The 19043-nt window shown below is 48.9% G+C and overlaps 1 protein-coding gene across 1 annotated transcript in view; it reads left to right on the forward strand.

Annotated features, from left to right (window-relative positions):
- The window catches only part of MREG (melanoregulin), a 34953-nt gene extending 19169 nt beyond the window's left edge, over positions 1-15784 (forward strand). Inside the window, exons 3-7 of the mRNA XM_014951947.1 lie at positions 1023-1051; positions 1713-1908; positions 11421-11511; positions 13585-13748; positions 14500-15784. Coding sequence (XP_014807433.1) covers positions 1023-1051; positions 1713-1908; positions 11421-11511; positions 13585-13748; positions 14500-14634 — 615 coding nt within the window. The 3' untranslated portion in view covers positions 14635-15784. The remainder of the gene's footprint in view (positions 1-1022; positions 1052-1712; positions 1909-11420; positions 11512-13584; positions 13749-14499) is intronic.
- The last annotated feature ends 3259 nt before the right edge of the window (positions 15785-19043 follow it).

Below are 19043 nucleotides of genomic sequence, written 5' to 3' on the forward strand. Positions count from 1 at the left end.
GTTGTAATGTTTTTTTTTTTTTTTTTTTTTTCTATTTTATCTATGTGCTGGAGCTCCTCTTGGCATCTTTTTTTATGGCTTGGCATCACGGCTAACGTGCCTGCAGTGTCATCTGAGGTTTTGCTGGATGGGTTTCTTTGCAAAGGACCGGGGTTTTGGGTAGCAAATAGAATAAACAGTGGGTTGTTCTAACACGAAGTGAGCTGGGATTGCTCACTTGATTGAGACAATTGGGTAATAAAATGAAAATATTTCTCCATTTGTGTCGTTCTGCTCAAGCGTCTGGGCATTTTGATTAGAAACATTATGGAAATAACTCTGCTAAGAGTTCTCCTGGCAAAATTAAGTAACCCTACCAAAAAAAATACACAGCCCAGTAGCAACATAAAGTCATAAAACACAGAACTGCCATCAGTGCAAAAAGAAGCTCCTTACCTCAGTGGGGACAGCCTTCCCAGAAGATGATGCTCTGCTTCGCTGACCGCTAAGCAAATAAAGGCTGGTGTTCACAAGCAGGCTGAGGACATTTCCGTCCCAGAAATAAAGATGGGGCTACACATCCTTTCTGTGTCCTGGCACGGGTCCTTGCGTGGCTCAGTGCATCGCTGTGTCTCTCAGGAGGGAGCTGCCAGGGTGGGTTTTCCCCTCCCTACGGGGATCATCTGCTTGATTGGGTAGGGTTCAGGCTGCTGGGGAGAAAAGAGAAACATGGTTGTGGAGGTGGGACCTCTGGAGAGGGTCCAGTCCAACCCCTGCTCGAGCAGGGTCATCTCAAGCAGGTTGCCCTGGACCATGTCTCTTGAGTGTCTCCAAGGAAGGAGACTCCACAACCTCTCTGGGCAACCTGGGCCAGTGTTCACCCACCCTCGCAACAGGACATTTTTTTCTTATGATTAAAGTGAATTTCCTATATTTCAACATTTGGCCTGTCATGGGGCACCATGGGGCTCTGCCTCCTTCACTCCCTCCCATCAGGTACATCCACAGGTGGGTGAGATCCCCCTGAGCCATCTCTTCCCCAGGTTAACCAGCCCCAGCTCCCTCAGCAGAGGTGGGGTGTGTTTTGTCCAAAATAAAACCATGCCCAACGGCACCGCTCCTGAGGAGAAGATGGGTAGAAGCTGCTTCTTTGGCCAAGAGGCAAGGGAGAGGCTTTGCACGTGGCTGTCCCCTTGCTCGCTGCTCAAGGCATCTTCCTCTGAACACAAAGTCCCCCTGGGGACAGATGGTGCCTCCTGGGATCTTGGCACAGCTGCAGGTTTAGCTGGGCAGAAAGAAAACACACTCTGGAGCCACTGGGATTTCTGAGTCTTAGTTAATTAGAACTGTTCCCACATTAAGCTCAGAGAGGCTGAGGGGGGGTGGCTCGTGGTGGGAAGGTGTGATGGGGAGCGAGGCAGGGGAGCAATGGGGAGATGCCACCTTTCCTCCTCGCAGAGGGCTGCCCACGGTTCCTCCGTCCTAGCTGCTCAAATAATATCTGGTGTCTTCATCAAATTCGTGTTTCTGATGTCTTTCATGGCAGCACTGCCTAGTTTGAACTGTGGCTTGTGTGGTCAGGATGTTAACTAAGGTAAAAAAGTCTGTCTTCTCGTTCCTCGCTCCTCCTCTTCTTTCCCTCCCCAAGGTGGGACGTGGGGCTGCGAGAGGAGATGCCACAGCAATGGACACTTTGCCCTGGGAAGGTAAAAGGAGGCGGCATGATGCTGCAGTAGCTCATGGTGCTTCCACTCTCCCCTTCTCTGCAGCAACAACAACCCCTACGCCTCCTTCGGAGCCACGCTGGCACGGGACGAGGAGCAGAACCTGTGGAGCACCCCGCATGACGTGACCCACACGGAGGCAGATGACGACCGGGTGCTGTACAACATGATCGTGGTCAGGAACCAGCTGGACAAGGACTCAGAGGTGAGGCCGTGCCGTTCCTTGCCCTCAGCTTCACTGTGGACCAAGGCTTGGTGGTTTTATCCCATGCTTTGGCAGTACCTTTATTTAAGCTGCTAAAAAGACCCTGAAGTCCCCCAGCGTTGCTCACGTAGGCATCAAGTCCTTCCACCTGCTCCGTCGACCTCCAGATTTAATCCTATTTCTTTTATGGATGCATCTGGAGCCATCTCATTCCTGGAAAGCTCAGGGATGCCTCTGCAGCCATCTCTTCCCTGGAAAATTTGGGGATGTCTCTGGTGGCTGAGCCAGGAGAGCCATCCTGAGATGGGACACATGATGTCCCACAAGCACCTCTACCACCACCACCAAATGCATGCTGGTAGCACTGGGACCCCCAGCTCAATTTCCTAGCTTTGTAGACTGCTTTTTTTTTTTTTTTTTCCCCCAAATTTCCCTGATTTGGCCTTTCCATGCTCAGACTGGCACCAGCCCTGCCTGCAGTGCCTTTTGCCCGGCAGTGGCAGCACCGGGAGCTGAGCTGCCGCTCCAGCGACGCGTCAAGTTAAATACTCCTCTAATGGGTCGTACGGCAATTATCGAGAAGCAGGGAGCTGGCACAGCTCTTGGCATAGAAGGGAAAAAAAAAAAAAATCATTGCTGTTACATAAAGGCTGTTCTGCAGCCCTGCTTTCCTTTGCTAAAGCACTTCTGCGCAGAGGAGATTTCAGCGCCCTGATTAGGAGCAGGCTGTAGCAAACAGTGACATATTTTCCCCCTTCTGATTGCTTTTAAGACTTCAAAATGTTTGCAGGAAAGCCTGGAGGCTTCACATTTGATTTCGACATGATCCCGTTTCATCCAAGAGACTGCAAGGCTGTAGCTCTTCCTCCTGCAACAGTCCCCTTAAACCACAAGCCAGCTCAGCTCTCAGAAGCCTTAAACTCCAGGGGTGCAGCTGAGATCAAAATTAACGATTTTTAGAACTTAAAATGAGACAATGCAATCACAGAATCACAGAATCTTCTAGGTTGGAAGGGACCTTAAAGATCATCTTGTCCAACCATCAACCTAACTGACAAAAATAGACACCCACACAACAAACAAGGAACATCATCACTAAACCATACCTCCCAGCACTACATCAACCCGTCTTTTGAACACCTCCAGGGATGGGGCCTCAACCACCTCCCTGGGCAGCCCATTCCAATGCCTGAGAACCCTTTCAGTGAAAAAATTTTTCCTAATATCCAGCCTGAACCTCCCCTGGCCTGCAAGGCTGTAGCTCTTCCTCCTGCAACAGTCCCCTTAAACCACAAGCCAGCTCAGCTCTGAGAAGCCTCAAACTCCAGGGGTGCAGCTGAGATCAAAATTAACGATTTTTAGAACTTAAAATGAGACAATGCAATCACAGAATTCCTAATGGCCAGAACCCCCATTTAATGTTTCTTTTTTTTTTTTTTTTTGGGGGGGGGGCGATTTTTAGAACTTAAAAATGAGACAATGCAATCCTAATGGCCAGAATACCCATTTAATGTTTTTTTCTTTTTTTTTTTTTTTTGGTGGGGATTGAATTAATTGTGGTGTTCACAATGGATGGGTTTGTAACATCGTTTTCGTGGCTGCCCATAACCTTCACAGCTATTGCAGCTCTAACTGAAGATATTCTCTTCCCGCCCCACCGCTGCTTTCTCTGTCTTGTGATTGCTTGTCTTAGAGAAAAAAAACCAGGGAGCTCCATCCAGCCCACGGTGGCTGAAGGAAATGAGGACAACTCCATTTCGGGAGCCGTGCCTGGTCCTGGGCTGTTCAGAGCTGAGTGTAGTTCAGGGCATAACGAGCTCGTAATGAGCCCTTCCTTCAGTGGAAGCTCCTCATTTCAGCCCGTGCCCAGTCAAGTGGCTTCTTATCTTGATTTAGGGCTCATTATGGGGCAGGCCTCCTAAAAGGTGTTATTATTATTTATAAAACAGTATCATAAGGGGATGGGCTGCTAAAAAGACGGCTCCTTGGGCAAGGGAGCGCTGTGCGTCAGCCTTGCTGAGGATTGCAGAGGAGAACATCAGTTATGGGCGAGCAAGAGAAGGTTCCTGCACCCCCTCATCCTAAACCCAACATGCCTGTTTGTCCTAAATCTAAAAAAACCTAAAAAGAGTGCTTTCTCTCTGCCTTCAGGGTTTTTAGCGGGTCTGGGCAGTCGCCGTGCCTGACAGTGAAAAAGAAAAGTATGGGGCATGGGGTTTCCTCTCCATAATGAATCACATCACATACCCTGTTGGTTGGGTTTTTTTTATGCAGTGTAATTAATAAAAAAGCCTGAGGAATAAAACATCAGGCTGACTTTGAAGGAAGCCAATGCAGGATATGATTTGACTTAAGGCAGAGTGCCCTTTGCTGCTATTTGACTGTCAGCCTCTCTGCTGCCTCTCTTTTTACAGCCAGGGAAACTGAGGCAGGGTATGTGATCCTGTTTCCAGGATGTAGCTCCAGTTTCCAGCTGTAGCTCCTCCTGGGTGGCAAGACAGGGAGGGACTTGGCTGGCAAAGCCAAAATTCCTGCCTTCACCCTCCCCCGTGCTGAAATCTCTCCTTAACTCCAGTGAGCATTTTCAAACTAGGCCAGGCTGCATCGCCCTCCCCTCCTAATGAGGCTTCAGCCCTGAGAGACAGAAAAAAAAAAGGCCAATTGCAAAAAAAATAAAAAAAAGGACTGGGCTGCAAAAGCCATAATCTGCTTTGGGCGCTGCTCTGCTCCCAGAGTCCCTGGGGAGGGAGGGTGTGCGGATGCTGTGGGACAGGGGGTGGAGGAAGGGCTTGCTCTTCTGCGGTGGACAAGCGTTACGAAACCACAGCTCCTTTTTTTTTCCCTCTTGGTTAAATTCAGACTGAAAGGAGAACAACTCCCTGATGTAGAGAGGTGGGGATCGGTCTCTTCTCCCAAGTCACAGGCGACGGGACAGAGGAAACAGCCTCAAATTGCACCAGGGGAGGTTCAGGTTGGATATTAGGAACAATTTTTACAGGGAAAGGGTTATCAGACATTGGAATGGGCTGCCCAGGGAAGTGGTTGAGGTACCATCCCTGGAGATGTTCAAAAGACGGGTTGATGTAGTGCTGGGGGACATGGTCTAGTGATGGGTTTTGTTTTTTGCTTGTTTTTTTGTCAGAGTTAGGTTGATGGTTGGACTAGATGATCTTGAAGGTCCCTTCCAACCTAGATGATTCTATGACTCTATTTCTGCTTCTTCATTTAGCAAAGAAATTTTGGCATGCTGTGCATTTACTGTGTGCTCTGCCATTCCCCACCTTTATCTCTGTGGTTTCCTCGCACAGGACCTTTGGAAGGATCCCAAAGAGTAGGTTGCTCTATGTCATCATGCTTTATCCATAACGGCATCTCTGCCTCAAACCAGTATCGCGCTTTCCTTTATCTGCCTACCCCACTGCTGCTTTCCTGGCTATTTTCTGGGTTTGTTTTTTTAAAAAAAATGGTTGTTCACAGAGTGACAAGGTGTTGTGAGCTAGGACAGGACCAAGACGCAGTGGTGGCACCGGCACGGCGCTGGAAGTGAGCGGGCATGGTCCATGATGGCTCCTCCTGGCCTGGACACCCCTCCGCCATGGATCACTGGGATCATCAGGGGTCTGGAGAATAAGTCTTATGAGGAGAGGCTGAGGGAGCTGGGGTTATTCAGCCTGGAGAAGAGGAGGCTGAGGGGAGACCTTATTGCTCTCTACAACTCCCTGAAAGGAGGGTGTAGAGAGGTGGGGGTCGGTCTCTTCTCCCAAGTCACAGGCGACAGGACGAGAGGAAATGGCCTCAAGATACACCAGGGGAGGTTCAGGCTGGATATTAGGAAAAATTTTTTCACTGAAAGGGTCATCAGGCATTGGAATGGGCTGCCCAGGGAGGTGGTTGAGGCACCATCCCTGGAGGTGTTCAAAAGACGGGTTGATGTAGTGCTGGGAGGTCTGGTTTAGTGATGATGTTCCTTGTTTGTTGTGTGGGTGTCTATTTTTGTCAGTTAGGTTGATGGTTGGACAAGATGATCTTTAAGGTCCCTTCCAACCTAGAAGATTCTGTGATTCTGTGAATAAATAAGCCAAACTGGAAGTGAAGGGCCCAGCGCTCCGATGCTGAATGCACCCTGGAGCTCAGTCAATTTTCTGCATATTAGATCATTCCCAGTGGAGCTGCCAGCAACTCACAGCGCTGGTGTCCTCTCTTGGGGTCAGTACCTTGTTCCCACCATGGGACTGGACCCACACTTGATCCACGTGGAGCTGTTTCTTCTCCCTGCCCCACCCCCAAACAGCACTGCTCTGGGAAATTTGGCAGCTCCAGCCCAAACTCAGCGTGACCTTAACTTGTGTAAGGATGAGAGGGGCTGCTCCACCCTGCTCCTCACCGAACCAGGGCAGCAAGCTCTTCAAGGCGAGCACTGTGACATCCAGGGTGCGCCCCATTTCACGCCCACTTACTCATCCTGCTGGGTGCTGGGTGCTGGGTGCTGGGAGTGATGGCTCGGGGGGCATCTGGCCGTGGAGGAATCAATCACGAGTTGGAGTTGGAAGGGACCTTCTAGAGATCATCCAGTCCACCTCCCCTGCCAAAGCAGGGTTGCCCAGAGCACATCACTCAGGACAGCATCCAGGTGGGGCTTGAAGATCTCCAGAGAAGGGGACTCCACACCCTCCCTGGGCAGCCTCTGCCAGGGCTCTGCCACCCTCACCCCAAACAAGTTCTTCCTCACATTGGAGTGGAACTTCCCATGGTCCAGCTTGTGCCCGTTGCCCCTCGTCCTGTCACTGGGAACCACTGGAAAGGGTCTGGTTCCATCCGTTTTCAATCCACCCTTTAGATACATTACTAAGGTCTCCCCTCAGCCTTCTCTTCTCCAGGCTAAAGAGCCCCAGCTCTCTCAGCCTTTCCTCATCAGGGAGATGCTCCAATCCCTGATCCTCTGCTGGGGTGCATGGAGTTGCCCAGCTGTGGGCAGAGAGCCTGAGCCATTGCACCAATACTGGCTTTGGAGAAGGAGCCAGGTTTAGGGCAGTTTAGGGTCTGTGAACAGAAACTAAAGGTGGGGTTTTGCATTAGGACTGAGAAAAAACCCCACTGTTCTTATGGCTTATTGTAAATGCAGTGTTTCCTTCTTCTTTTCCCTTATTCCCCTGGGCAAGGTGGGATCATGAACCCCACTAGCAAAGGCAGTTCCTCAGCCTGCAGCTCTGCTGGGCACCTGGCTGGCAGAGCTGTGCTGGTAGGATCCTCCTGGAAAGCCCAGTAACGGACTGACAAGGCCTATTTTTCTGCTTCCTCCTGCTCTCCTGCAGGATTATTCTTTTTTAAACGCAATACAGAGAAGGTCAGTATTGTGACACACTATTGTCGGGGCACAGAGAGGTGATGGGATTTGCCTAGGGTTGAGGATTGTTGTTGGGGAGCCCGGAACCGACCCACTTAATACATACAAAAAATTATCTATGGACTCCTGCATGCTTCTCTTAAAACTGAATCCAATTTAAGTTTACTCTAAGATGAGACCTTGGTCGGTGGTTCAATGTGTGAGGGTGGATCTAGAGCTTGTATCTCCTCGGCTGCTTCCAGTAGGGCCAATTCCTGATCCAGAGTGGGAGCATCCCTGGCTGTGGTGTGGTGCCTGCCTGCACCGGTATTTTGCAGTCTCTCTGATAACTCTGTTTTGACCTCATTTCCAAAATAACTCTTGAACGCAACGGTGACACCAATCGCTTTCAAGGGAATAAAGGAGAAGGCTTTGGGAGAGGATTGCTTCGGCAACATGAAGCACGCTACCTACTAATTAGGAAATTTCCATACGAGCAGGGATGAAAAATTGGACACTGCTTGTCCGTTCTCTTGGCACGTTTTTTTTTTTCCTGGAGCTCTGTTATATACCAGCCGGCAGGGATGAAAAGTTGGACAATGCTTGTCCGTTCTCTTGGCATGTTATTTTTTCCTGGAGCTCTGTTATATACCAGCCTGCTTTATATTTCATGCCCAGCATTTCCTCACTTCCATTTGGCATTTGCAGATTTAGCATAGCACGCTTACGGAGCCTGGGGAAGTTTTCCAGGTAAATATTGGAAGGGCTGAGCACCCAGAGGAGAGAGGCAGCAGGGATTCCCTGCTGCTACCAGGATATTCTTGTCTCATACACAAAGGGTTTTCTCAAGCCCCCACTGGTATATGTTGTGCCCCCCTACGTAAGTTAAAAAGGCCAAAGCTGATTGCATAAAAAAAGGGCCAGGAACTGCCCTTTTTTGGTTTCCTGTGGTTAATTCAGATTTTGGCAAAAGGGAGTTTTTCTTACAGGATGGATTTTGAATGCGTTACTGGGATGTCCCACCCAGACCTTTAGAAACACCAAGGGGTTTGGTGAACACCAGCCTTCTGCTGTAATCTCCCAGCACTGTGTGTGAGAAGCTCCCTCACCACTCCAGAAGTCACATCTAGCTCTGCGAGAGGCGGTACAGGGAACGGAGATGCACAGAAGGTGCCAAAAAAAAGTGAAGTTTTGGGAGTGAGCTGCTTATCCCGTGCATATGGGCTCGGAGGGGGCTCTGGTGGGCTGCCCAGGGCTTCAAACAGTGGGGTTTGGCCAGAGTCCCAGCTGCCTGCCCTGGGGCCACCCGGCAGCGGGTGCTGAGCAGCTTGGGCCTCGTGATGCCGCCCGGATCCCTCCCCAGGTCACATCTTGGTGACTCACGGGATGCACACGGGGAACACCCTCCCCAAAGCCTCTGATGTTGCCCATTCCTATGCAGAGGCACAGGCAGGACTAGCTTCGCTCTTCCCCTGCTGTGTAGTTAAAGGGAGGTGATTTTTAGATTCATTTTGGTGACGGAAAGACACTCCTAACTTTATTTCCCTCATTAAAGCAACACGGAGGGCAGCCCCGTGCCCACAGCATTTAGGATGTCTCTGCTACAAGGAATTGCCTGGGAAAACTTGGTGTTTTCTAAGGCTGAAAACAGGGCATGAGTCTCTTCAAGAGCTCAGCCCGCAGCTGCCCATCCTCACCCTGATAATCTCTAGTCTAATACACCCAGCTCCACACTCAGGAGCTAAACACCAAACCAAGAGGTCCCCTCCCAGACACGGCTGTTAAGCATCATTTTCTGTACCAAAGCTGCTCATTTGCACATCCCTGCCCACCCCCCCCCAAAGTCTTCAACAAGAGGACGCTGTCAAACATCCTCTGGGACTAAATATGCACCGTACTCCCTTCCACAATGCAACTGGGTAGCTACGACGTACGCGAAAGCCATAACCTAGATTTCCTTTAAAATAAAAATAGACCAGGGAAAACATGCTGCTTGTTAATCCAGAGAAAATCAGGAGCAGCTTCCTTGCATGCTAAGCTTAGTGAGGAGTCTGGCTGGCTACCACGGGGGGTAAATCCCCGCAGCCCTGAAAGCTGCTGCCAGGTGCCCAGCGAGCCACATTTTGGGGAGGAGAACCTCTTTCCCACCCCCTATCCCCCCTCCCTCAGCTTGCTAATTCAGCCTGGCATCACAGCCGCTGTGTTGATCGATCGTGTGCATTAAAGCACTTGTTTGTCCCCGTGGGAGGGCAGGGACACACAGCTTATTTCCCCCCCAGACTGATTTGTTGGCGTTCCTGCCTACACCACGGGGTCAGGAGCAGGAGGAGATGTTTCCAAGGGATCCCAGCCAGCGGGGACCGAGGCATCGTGCAGCCTTTGTTCTCTTTGTTTAAAACTTTCCAGGTTGCAGCAAACTCTCCGCAAAGCTTTAATACAATCAAACTCCCCTTTTCTTTTTTCACTCAGTTCCCAGCTACGAGCTGGTGGCATGAGAGAGAGAGAGTCGTCTTCTCCTTGCCTCCTGTTTCTAGTGAAGGGCTGAAGAGGTGTTTTGATGCCTTGGGCTGGCAGCCAGATGCCCTCCTGTGCCCTCCTGAATTCACCAGTGTCTTAAACCCTGCCGGCTGCTTCTTCCAAAGCATAATCTCCAAGGGTTCCTGCAAGAAAACAGCGCTCGGCGTGCGATTCTCTGCAGTGGTGGCATCTCAGCCAGGTTCAGGAAAAAAGCACACTAAGAAATCTCCAACTCTTTATCAAACCAAGGCCCTGGGTGTCAGAAAAGCGGTGGGATTTCTAGAGCACAGCCTGCTTTCAGGGATGTTGTTCAACGCCTTTAAACCCAGCGTGTCACGTAGGAAAATCCCAGGGAAACGGCACAGATTAACCCATTTATTCTACAGGAGTCCATCTACGTAATCTGTTGCTGAGAAATGAGATTAATTAAGGTTCTCAGGGTGGGGAAATTATCTGAAGGATGTTAGGACCTGCTGTGTGGATGCTTCTGTAAATGCACCCCTTTCAGCGAGTGCACTGATGAAACTCAGCTAGGAAAAATACTGCTGGTTTTCTTGCAGAATACATGCATTTCCCCAGGAATGCACAGTTGTACAGATGCATTTAATTGTGCTGGTATCACTTTATGCATTTCCCAGGAATGCATCGTTGCACAGATGCATTTAATTGTGCTGGTATCACTTAAATAAATTATCTCAAAACCTTCCCCTTTAGACAGTGTCCCATTATGCAGATATAAAGCTTGAGGTCAAGTGCAAGGATTTAAACTGTATAGTTAAGTGAGGCATTAACTGCAGCAACTGGCAGCACCAAGAATAGCTGTTATGTCAAATGACTCCAGCTCAGCCCTCAACCATCCACGTGCATCTTTCTTCTATTTAAAAAGGCTACCCCAGCCTTTAAAAAAAGTCTATTTTTCTTGTTTTCCAAGTACTTTTGAGAAGATGCCTGCTCCGGTTAAATGCCAAACAGAGGGCTGAGGAGTTTGGAGAAGCCACTCTATGTGTGACCAAACTGAGAGCAGGAACTTTTATTCCAACTTTTGCTTTCCCTTGGGCTATCAGCAGCTGTAAGAAAATGCGCCGTGCCAGTTTAACTGCAAGGGTATGAAAATAAGGTGTTGCAAGAGTTCACAGAAGGTAATTATTAATACGTGGTCGTGCTTTCTCAAGCTGTCAAAGGCCAAATAAAGTATTCTCACAACCTCAGGTTTTGGTATTAGCAGGGTGTCAAGGTTTGGGGTAAAGGGCTTTGGAACCAAAGAGACTGAAGTCTCTCAAAGGAACTACACTTGGAAGTTCATGGTTGTTCTCCAGCCGAGGATTACTATGGCATTACAATTTCCAGCACGGAGCTGGAATTATATTCTCCTTGTCTGACCAAGGAGACCACTTTGCTCATCAGGAGCACCTAAATGAAATCCTGTAATCCAGTTTCAAAGCAACTCGAGCCTGTTTTGCGCACGCAGAGAAGACACAAAGATACTGTACCAAATGTCAAGCTAAAATATTCCACACGTAACTTCTTCCAGGGGCAACAGCAGCCTGGCCATCGACCTTCACGCCATCGACAGTTCAACTCTGGCTCTGTTTCTAAAAGCTGAAATTCCTAGAAATGCAGCAAAGCCCTCCCCACGTGCAAATGACTCTCTCTTATCCCTTTTGCTTTGCAGGAATGGCAAAAGCTCAACTATGATATTTATACCTTACGGCAGACCCGAAAAGAAGTGAGAAGCAGGTGGAAACACATTTTGGAGGATTTAGGTAAGCTAGAGGACAAAACGATGTCATTTGTGTGGTACTGAATGAGAGGGCCTGGGATGGCTGAAGATGGGAACGGCTCAAAATCACAAAATCAGGCTGGTAGAGGAGAAAGGGAGGAAAATAAAACAAGGTTGCTGAGCAATGCTGTCAGGTAGGGTAGCCCACACAACAGCTGAGAGCTTGCAGGAGACTCCCAAGAGCTCAGGCATTAGGAGGGGGAAGACGGAGCCACTGAGTCTGCAGGCCCACCAAAAAGCCCACGAACCATGACCAGCAGGAGAGCCTTCAAGCCCATAATAGCATACACGATCATCCATTTCAAGCTTCCTCGTGGAAACTTAGCAGGGATACCTGAGAATTCACCCTGGTTTTTTTTCTAAGCAAGGTATCATAGAATCATCTAGGTTGGAAGGGACCTTCAAGATCATCTAGTCCAACCATCACCCTAACTCTGACAAAACCCATCAGTAAACCATGTCCCCCAGCACCATGTCAACCCATCTTTTGAACACCTCCAGGGATGGTGCCTCAACTACTTCCCTGGGCAGCCCATTCCAAGGCTTGATAACCCTTTCAGTGTGAAAATTGTTCCTAATATCCAACCTGAACCTCCCCTGGTGCAACTTGAGGCCGTTTCCTCTTGTCCCATCGCCTGTGACTTGGGAAAAGAGACTGACCCCCTCCTCTCTACACCCTCCTTTCAGGTGGTTGTAGAGAGCGAAGCAGAGAGGTAAGCAGGGAGAAATGAATATTCCTTTCAGATTTGAAGTACAGGTACATCTATTTAGTCCATGCCAGCCCATCAGAGCTAAAGCCCCCACTTTGTTTGCGCCTGAGTGAATTTGAAGTGTTCCTCCATGAAATGAAATTGCTCAAGGGTGACCTTCCTCCTCCTGCTGTTTCCTAGCCTGCAAACAATGAACTGCACCCACCGGTCCGGTGGGCTCAGGACCTGGTTTTCCCAATGGCCTTCCACCCAGCAGGTGACACTCGGGGACACGGAGGGGTGCCGAGCTGGAGCATCAGCTCAGTGACTTGCATCATGCCTCTGGAGGTGGTTGGCAGCTAATGAGAGGAGGATGTGCGAGTCGAGCGTGCTCCTTGGGCCGTTCAAGGGTATTATCACTGGGAGCAAAAGAGATGGGTATCTCAGCCACTTCTGCCCTACCTGCCAGTCTGGCATCTGGATGGGAGGAACACTATAAATTCATAAATAGATATCAGCCTTCATCTTCACTCAGGTGCTCACACAAACCAACCATGGGAGGGATCACTTGACTCCCTTACATCTGTTACTGCACGTTAACAAAAGGTCTCCCACATCTCCCTCACGTCCACAATGGCTCTGGAGCTGTTTTGCAAAGGGTGGGGAAGCTCAAGGCCAGGGATCATTTAGCCTTAACGAAGCTAGATGTGCAACCAGATGTGAGACTTGCTATCTTTTGTTATCCAGACCTGTGCTTTAATCGTAAGACCGCTACTTTTTCCCCTGTAAGAGTTTTCAGGTGAGATGCATCACCCTGGAGCTGAACAAAGAGTTAATAGTAGAAATTAGATTTAAACATCCCTGCATTCATTCTCCTCTCCCTTTCCTTCCCTGGTTACCCTTCCTGTAAGAGATACTGACTGCTATGGGGACAATTAACCCATGCACCCATTACTGCTGCAGGTTTTTTTCTCACTGGTACCTCCCAACAACATATAGGCGTAGTCACTGGGGTGATCAGGAAGTCCCACCAGCCCCAAAAGCTCTGGCAGCATCAGGAACATGCAAAAGCTGAAGCAACACCCTGGGTGTGGATGTTCATATGCCTTCTCTGGAAAACTAGCAACAAACTTCTTCTGAATGGGTATATGTGGGGATTTTTTTTTCCCCACCAGCAAGCTCATACCTGCCCCAAGTGCAGACAGGGAGCCTCAAGGCTCCTCAAGGAAATGCTAGTTTGTTTTAGCAAGTAGGAATGTAGCAGCCCAAGGTGGAGGGCAAGTAAGGAACCTTGCAAGAGCCTGGAGGGCTCAGGGATGACCCTGCCAGCATATTTGACTCATTTCTGTAACACATCTCTTTGCCAGGTTTCCAGAAGGAAGCAGACTCCCTCTTGTCAGTGACCAAACTCAGCATCATCAGTGACTCTCAGAACATGGGCAAAGCCCGGGACATCCTGTTGAAGCTCTCCGAAGAGACAAACATCTTCCCCACCAGCTGGGAGCTTTCCGAGCGCTACCTCTTTGTGGTGGTGAGTAGCTCTGAGCGTGTCTTCCTCCCCGTGGTCCCCATCTCCACAAGTGAGCTCAAACAGAGGGGAGCTGCACCAGAGGATGCTCAAATACACGGTGGCATCTGGGGCATCCCCATCAGATGTTGCACTTGTATCTTGGCTGGTCAGCTTCCTTGGAAACGTCAGTGCTGTAGCACCATAAATGTAAGCCTGGGCAACTGGGTGCTCTTGCAGCCTGTTAATGAATCTTATGAGGAGAGGCTGAGGGAACTGGGGTTATTCAGCCTGGAGAAGAGGAGGCCGAGGGGAGACCTTATTGCTCTCTACAACTACCTGAAAGGAGGGTGTAGAGAGGTGGGGGTCGGTCTCTTCTCCCAAGTCACAGGCGACAGGACAAGAGGAAATGGCCTCAAGTTGCACCAGGGGAGGTTCAGGCTGGATATTAGGAAAAATTTTTTCACTGAAAGGGTTCTCAGGCATTGGAATGGGCTGCCCAGGGAGGTGGTTGAGGCACCATCCCTGGAGGTGTTCAAAAGCCAGGTTGATGATGAAGTGCTGGGAGGTATGGTTTAGTGATGATGTTCCTTGTTTGTTGTGTGGGTGTCTATTTTTGTCAGTGAGGTTGACGGTTGGACAAGATGATCTTTAAGGTCCCTTCCAACCTAGAAGATTCTGTGATTCTGTGAAGGGGGAGAAGATCAGACCTAATGCCTGTCTTAACCTGAGAGCAGAACCCTAGTGACTGTAAAAACCCCCATTGCTTTGGCAGGATCGACTCATAGCTTTGGATGCTGCAGATGAGTTCTTCAAGATGGCCAGCGTGGTGTATCCAAAGAGGGCCAGCGGGGAAAGAGGGGACGATGGCCAGAAGGCCCCACAGTGTATCTCCATCACGATACCCTGAGGAGCGTGCCTCGCCGGCGCAAGATGGACAGAGGGTTTCCTTCCCTCCAGGACCGGTCTCCTCTGCCAAGGGGTCAGCACGAGTAGTGCCTCTCCTTGTTTTCCAGCAGAGAAGCGAGCGGGCCGGCCGGAGCAGATCGAGGTGGTCAGCAAGCTGTGCCCTACCAGGAGGGCACGGGAAGGTGGATGCTGACCCCAAGGTGCTCCCAAGCAGAGGGGAGCAAGAACTGCCGTAGCGTAGCCCCGGTGGGAGACCACTAGCCTAAGTAGTGTGTGTGATAGGCACGAGGGGAACCTGCTGCACAAGGCGTTGCTACCAGTAGCTTCTGAAGTTGAGATTCCTCTAGTTGTAAGTGCTGTGAGGAGATCTGAGTTTCCATCTTCTGCTGGTACCTGCCACCGTCCCCTCCCTCAGCTCTGCTAGCTGGGAGGACAAATACCTCAGTTGTCTACAACTCCCTCCTGTTTCTCTGTGCACTGGTCCTCTTCTTCATCCCACCATCCTGGTGGCAGCCCCACCAGGCAGGTCCCAGTGGATTTGGCAAAGCCTTGGAGCAACGTCGCAGTTGGGCGCCGTGTCCCCTGCCATTAGTGGTTTGGAGGTGTTTATATCAGGGGTACTTAGCCCAAGATCTTAAAAGAAGGTAGATTTTAGGAAGGTGCCAAGGTCAGACCTGCTGAGAGTTTGGCTCCTGTAGTATCCTCAGGTTGGTTGCCCAACATCTTAATTAATTTCTGATTTGGTCTTCATTGCATAAAAAAACCCCCACTATAAAGCTGCATGTGCTGTCAATATATACCCTCCCTGCTGTTAATGAGGATTTTTAATGAACATCCTTTATATCTTGGGTTTTTTGTCTGGTAACAAGCAATAATTTTTAAACACTGGATTTGATCTTTTAAAAACAAGTGGAAGTTCTTTACTGGTTACCACATATGCTGCTAATTGGCCAGCTAAAAAATGCTGGTTTCACAGGACCTCCCAAAAGAGCAAACCAGAGCTTTTATTTGTTTATACCTACAGTGTTTGAAAGATATGTACATATATATTTATGAATTGATTCTGTTTGTCAGTCTTTTGGGGAAACATTTTTTTGTCAACTCAAGACATCAGTGAAAACTGAGTTTAATAAACAAAACACATTACGAAACTAACCTTTCTTACTCTGTTACCCAGGGCGGCAGCAACATTTATCTTGAGTGCTGATAGCAAAAGGGTTGGGGTATTTGTAGAGCGTTGGCCCCTGGGGCCTGTTCTCCACACGCTTAAAATTGCACATTGACTTGTAAGAGTAGGACAATTTGCCACCTTAGGAGTCTTTGTAGGAGATGATGAAGATGATTGAGTTTAGGTGCGAAGTTCCCATTGATTTCTTTTTTTTGTTAGCAGAAGTTCAGCTACACTTTGGAAGACTTCCCATGTTTTTATAGAAAATAAACTCCAGCGCATGGCAACCCCAGGGTTTGACTTGAACAAACTGTTGCAGAACAGAGAGACCTGGCGGCCCAAGAGGCACAATGCCAAAGGACGTGACACCACCCAAAAGTCAGCCCTTGGCATCTTATCACTTCATAGGTACTACGTGTTACATAAAACCACCTGATGAGTTCCGAAATCTCCTGGGTGAGAAGAAGAGATATCATGTTAGCTGTGGTGCTGCTTGTTGTGGTGATGGAGGTTGACGTCAAGCAGCGTCATTCTGTTCACCTCAGGAGGAAGGGCCCTGCCTTTTGTGCACTTGAGGTAAAGACTGATAAACTGAATTTCAGTTAGTAAAATGAAGAGAATAATTTGCCTTTTCTAATTTGCATAGAAACTACCAGGGAGATGCACATCTTTAACTCGCTTCCTCTGCTCACAGGAGAAGGAAACACAGCTTAGTTTGTCTCCAAACAAGCCTTTGGTTGGGTCTTGGGGACCAGCAGCAGAGGGACCTTTCCACCTGGAACCCAGAGACAGCACACACTCACTGCAAGGTTCAGATACTGCCCAGTTGGCTATTGATACTGGCCTGCCAGAGGTGTTTAAAAGATGTACTTGGGCTCCATCACAGGCAAAGGTACCCATGTCTATACAGCAGATACGGTGGGACTTACACAGAGAGGTCATCCTGCCCCTCTGCTTTGCCCTGGGGAGGCCCCATCTGGAGCACTGGGACCAGCTCTGGGCTCCCCAGTTCAAGAAGGATGGGGAACTGCTGGAGAGGGGACAGCAGAGGGCTACAAAGATGATGAGGGGCCTGGAGCATCTCTCTTAGGAGGAGAGGCTGAGGGACTTGGGTCTTTTTAGTCTGGAGAAGAGAAGGCTGAGGGGGGGAATCTGATCAACGCTTCTAAATACTGAAAGGGAGGGTGTCAAGAGGATGGGGCCGGTCTTTTTTCAGTGGTGCCCAGGGCAAGGACAAGAGCAAACGGGCACAAACTTGAACAGAAGAAGTTCCACCTGAACATGAGGAGGAACTTCTTTGCTGTGAGGGTGGCAGAGCCCTGGAAGAGGCTGCTCAGGGAGGTGGTGGAGTCTCCTTCTCTGGAGACATTCAAATCCCACCTGGACACATTCCTGTGCAACCTGCTCTGGGTGGCCCTGCTTTGGCAGGGGGTTGGACTAGATGATCTCCAGAGGTCCCTTCCAACCCTATGGGATTCTGTGATGCCAAGAACAAAGATGGGGAAAGAAGCACAAACAAACATCTCCCAGTGAAACTCATTCCAGATTTTGGGTACGTTATTAATCCCTGGGAGGGGAAGGGCTCTTGCATTTTGCATCTCAAAATGAGATTAAACTGAGGAGATGTTCAGATAGTAAAAACAAGTCAGAGGATATATACAGCTGAGCATCACACCCTGGAGCTGTTGCAGCACAGACTGAGGGTCATAGACCTCTGGGTGGCCAGGCTGCCTCACCAAATGCACAAGGGGAACTCATAAGGAGCAAATTCCTCTCTACTGAGAAAGCTAGAATAAAGATTTCATAAAATATGTAAATCTCAATCAGCATCCAAATCAGAGGCTCCCTGGGGATACTACATCACTGTTCCAGTCCTGGGTGGGAGGAATTCATCCCCCAACAAGAGCGATTACCATCTTCACTAGAAGCAAGTTCAGGTTTCTTTCCTTTGATGCACCATCCATCCCTCAACTGCCATTCAGATGGGCTTGAGTCTCCCCTATGGCCTGTATCATGCTTGTATGGATGTCTTTGACATCCAACAGGTCTCAAGTGCCACTAGATACCTTCATGTGGGAAGCCAGATGCTGCCCAGGGTCTAGCAAAGCCTGGCAGCACCCACCTGGGAAGTGGTGGCTGTAAGAGAGCTCAGTGAACACCAGATGCCACTGTTCCCTTAGCCATGCTGAGGGAAATAACAAGGGCAGGGGAAAATTTTCCAACCTTTTCTTGCATGCATCAAGACTCTCAAAGGCTGCAAGAACTGCCTTTGTGTTAAAGGTTGAGGTTGGGATATTAAATAATTGCTCTGGCACTTTCCGTGAGACAGTGGTGAGCCCATCTCTCTTCCAAAGGTCTGCAGGGCAGGGGCCAGGGACTCTGCTCCTGCTTGGAAGTGCCACGAGGTGTGGGGGTGGCTGCTGCAGGAATTAGCATGTTCATGAAGAACATTTATTTTCCTAAATAGAGGGTGACTTTGGCACCCCTTTTCTAGCCAGGAAAGGAAAAATACCGAGAATTCTTTTAAATGAGCAACGTGAGAGGATTTAAGCACATCTGGGTTCACTTAGCTTTCAGATACAAAGTCGATTTGAGAAAAAAGAAAAGTATTTAACTCATATTTCAACTGGAAAGAAAGAAAAAAAATTTAAAAAAGGACATTTTAAATTCATCCATAAGCAACAGACACACGCCACTTGGGTTTCCTTTTCCTTTGCCACAGCAGAAGAGAAGAGTAGCACAAGTCATGTGATAACTTGAAAGAGATAACCATTAGTTATGAATCAGGGTAGCTTCTCCCAAGTCAAGTAAGAAATCTTGATTTGTACCAACTGATAGTCTACGCTTAGTCTTCTACCAGGGCCCATCTGCTTATTTCAGATGCTTCCTGCATCAACCAAGCTGTTGAGCAAACCTGTCAAAACATTTGTGGCTAATCACTGGCCACTATGTTGGCTTAACAGTGGCTGAAACAAAATATTTTAGTTTTTTGGATCACGGGGAGCAACACTATAGGGTTGCTTTCCTCTAAATCAAAGCTGGAATTATGTACAGGGCAATCACCATCTGTAATAGAGACAAGCTAGAAACAAAAATCAATTTACAGACCATCTTGACCGTGCATATGCACACATGGTTTCTTCTTTGTATTCCAAGTTTTCCTAGCACATACATTATGAATTTGGCAGGATGAAGAAAAATAAATCACGGTGGAAATTCAGCTGTGATCTATAAGACAGGCA

The sequence above is a fragment of the Calidris pugnax genome, unplaced genomic scaffold, assembly GCF_001431845.1.
Source record: "Calidris pugnax isolate Ruff unplaced genomic scaffold, ASM143184v1 scaffold179, whole genome shotgun sequence".
Taxonomy (NCBI): Eukaryota; Metazoa; Chordata; class Aves; order Charadriiformes; family Scolopacidae; genus Calidris; species Calidris pugnax.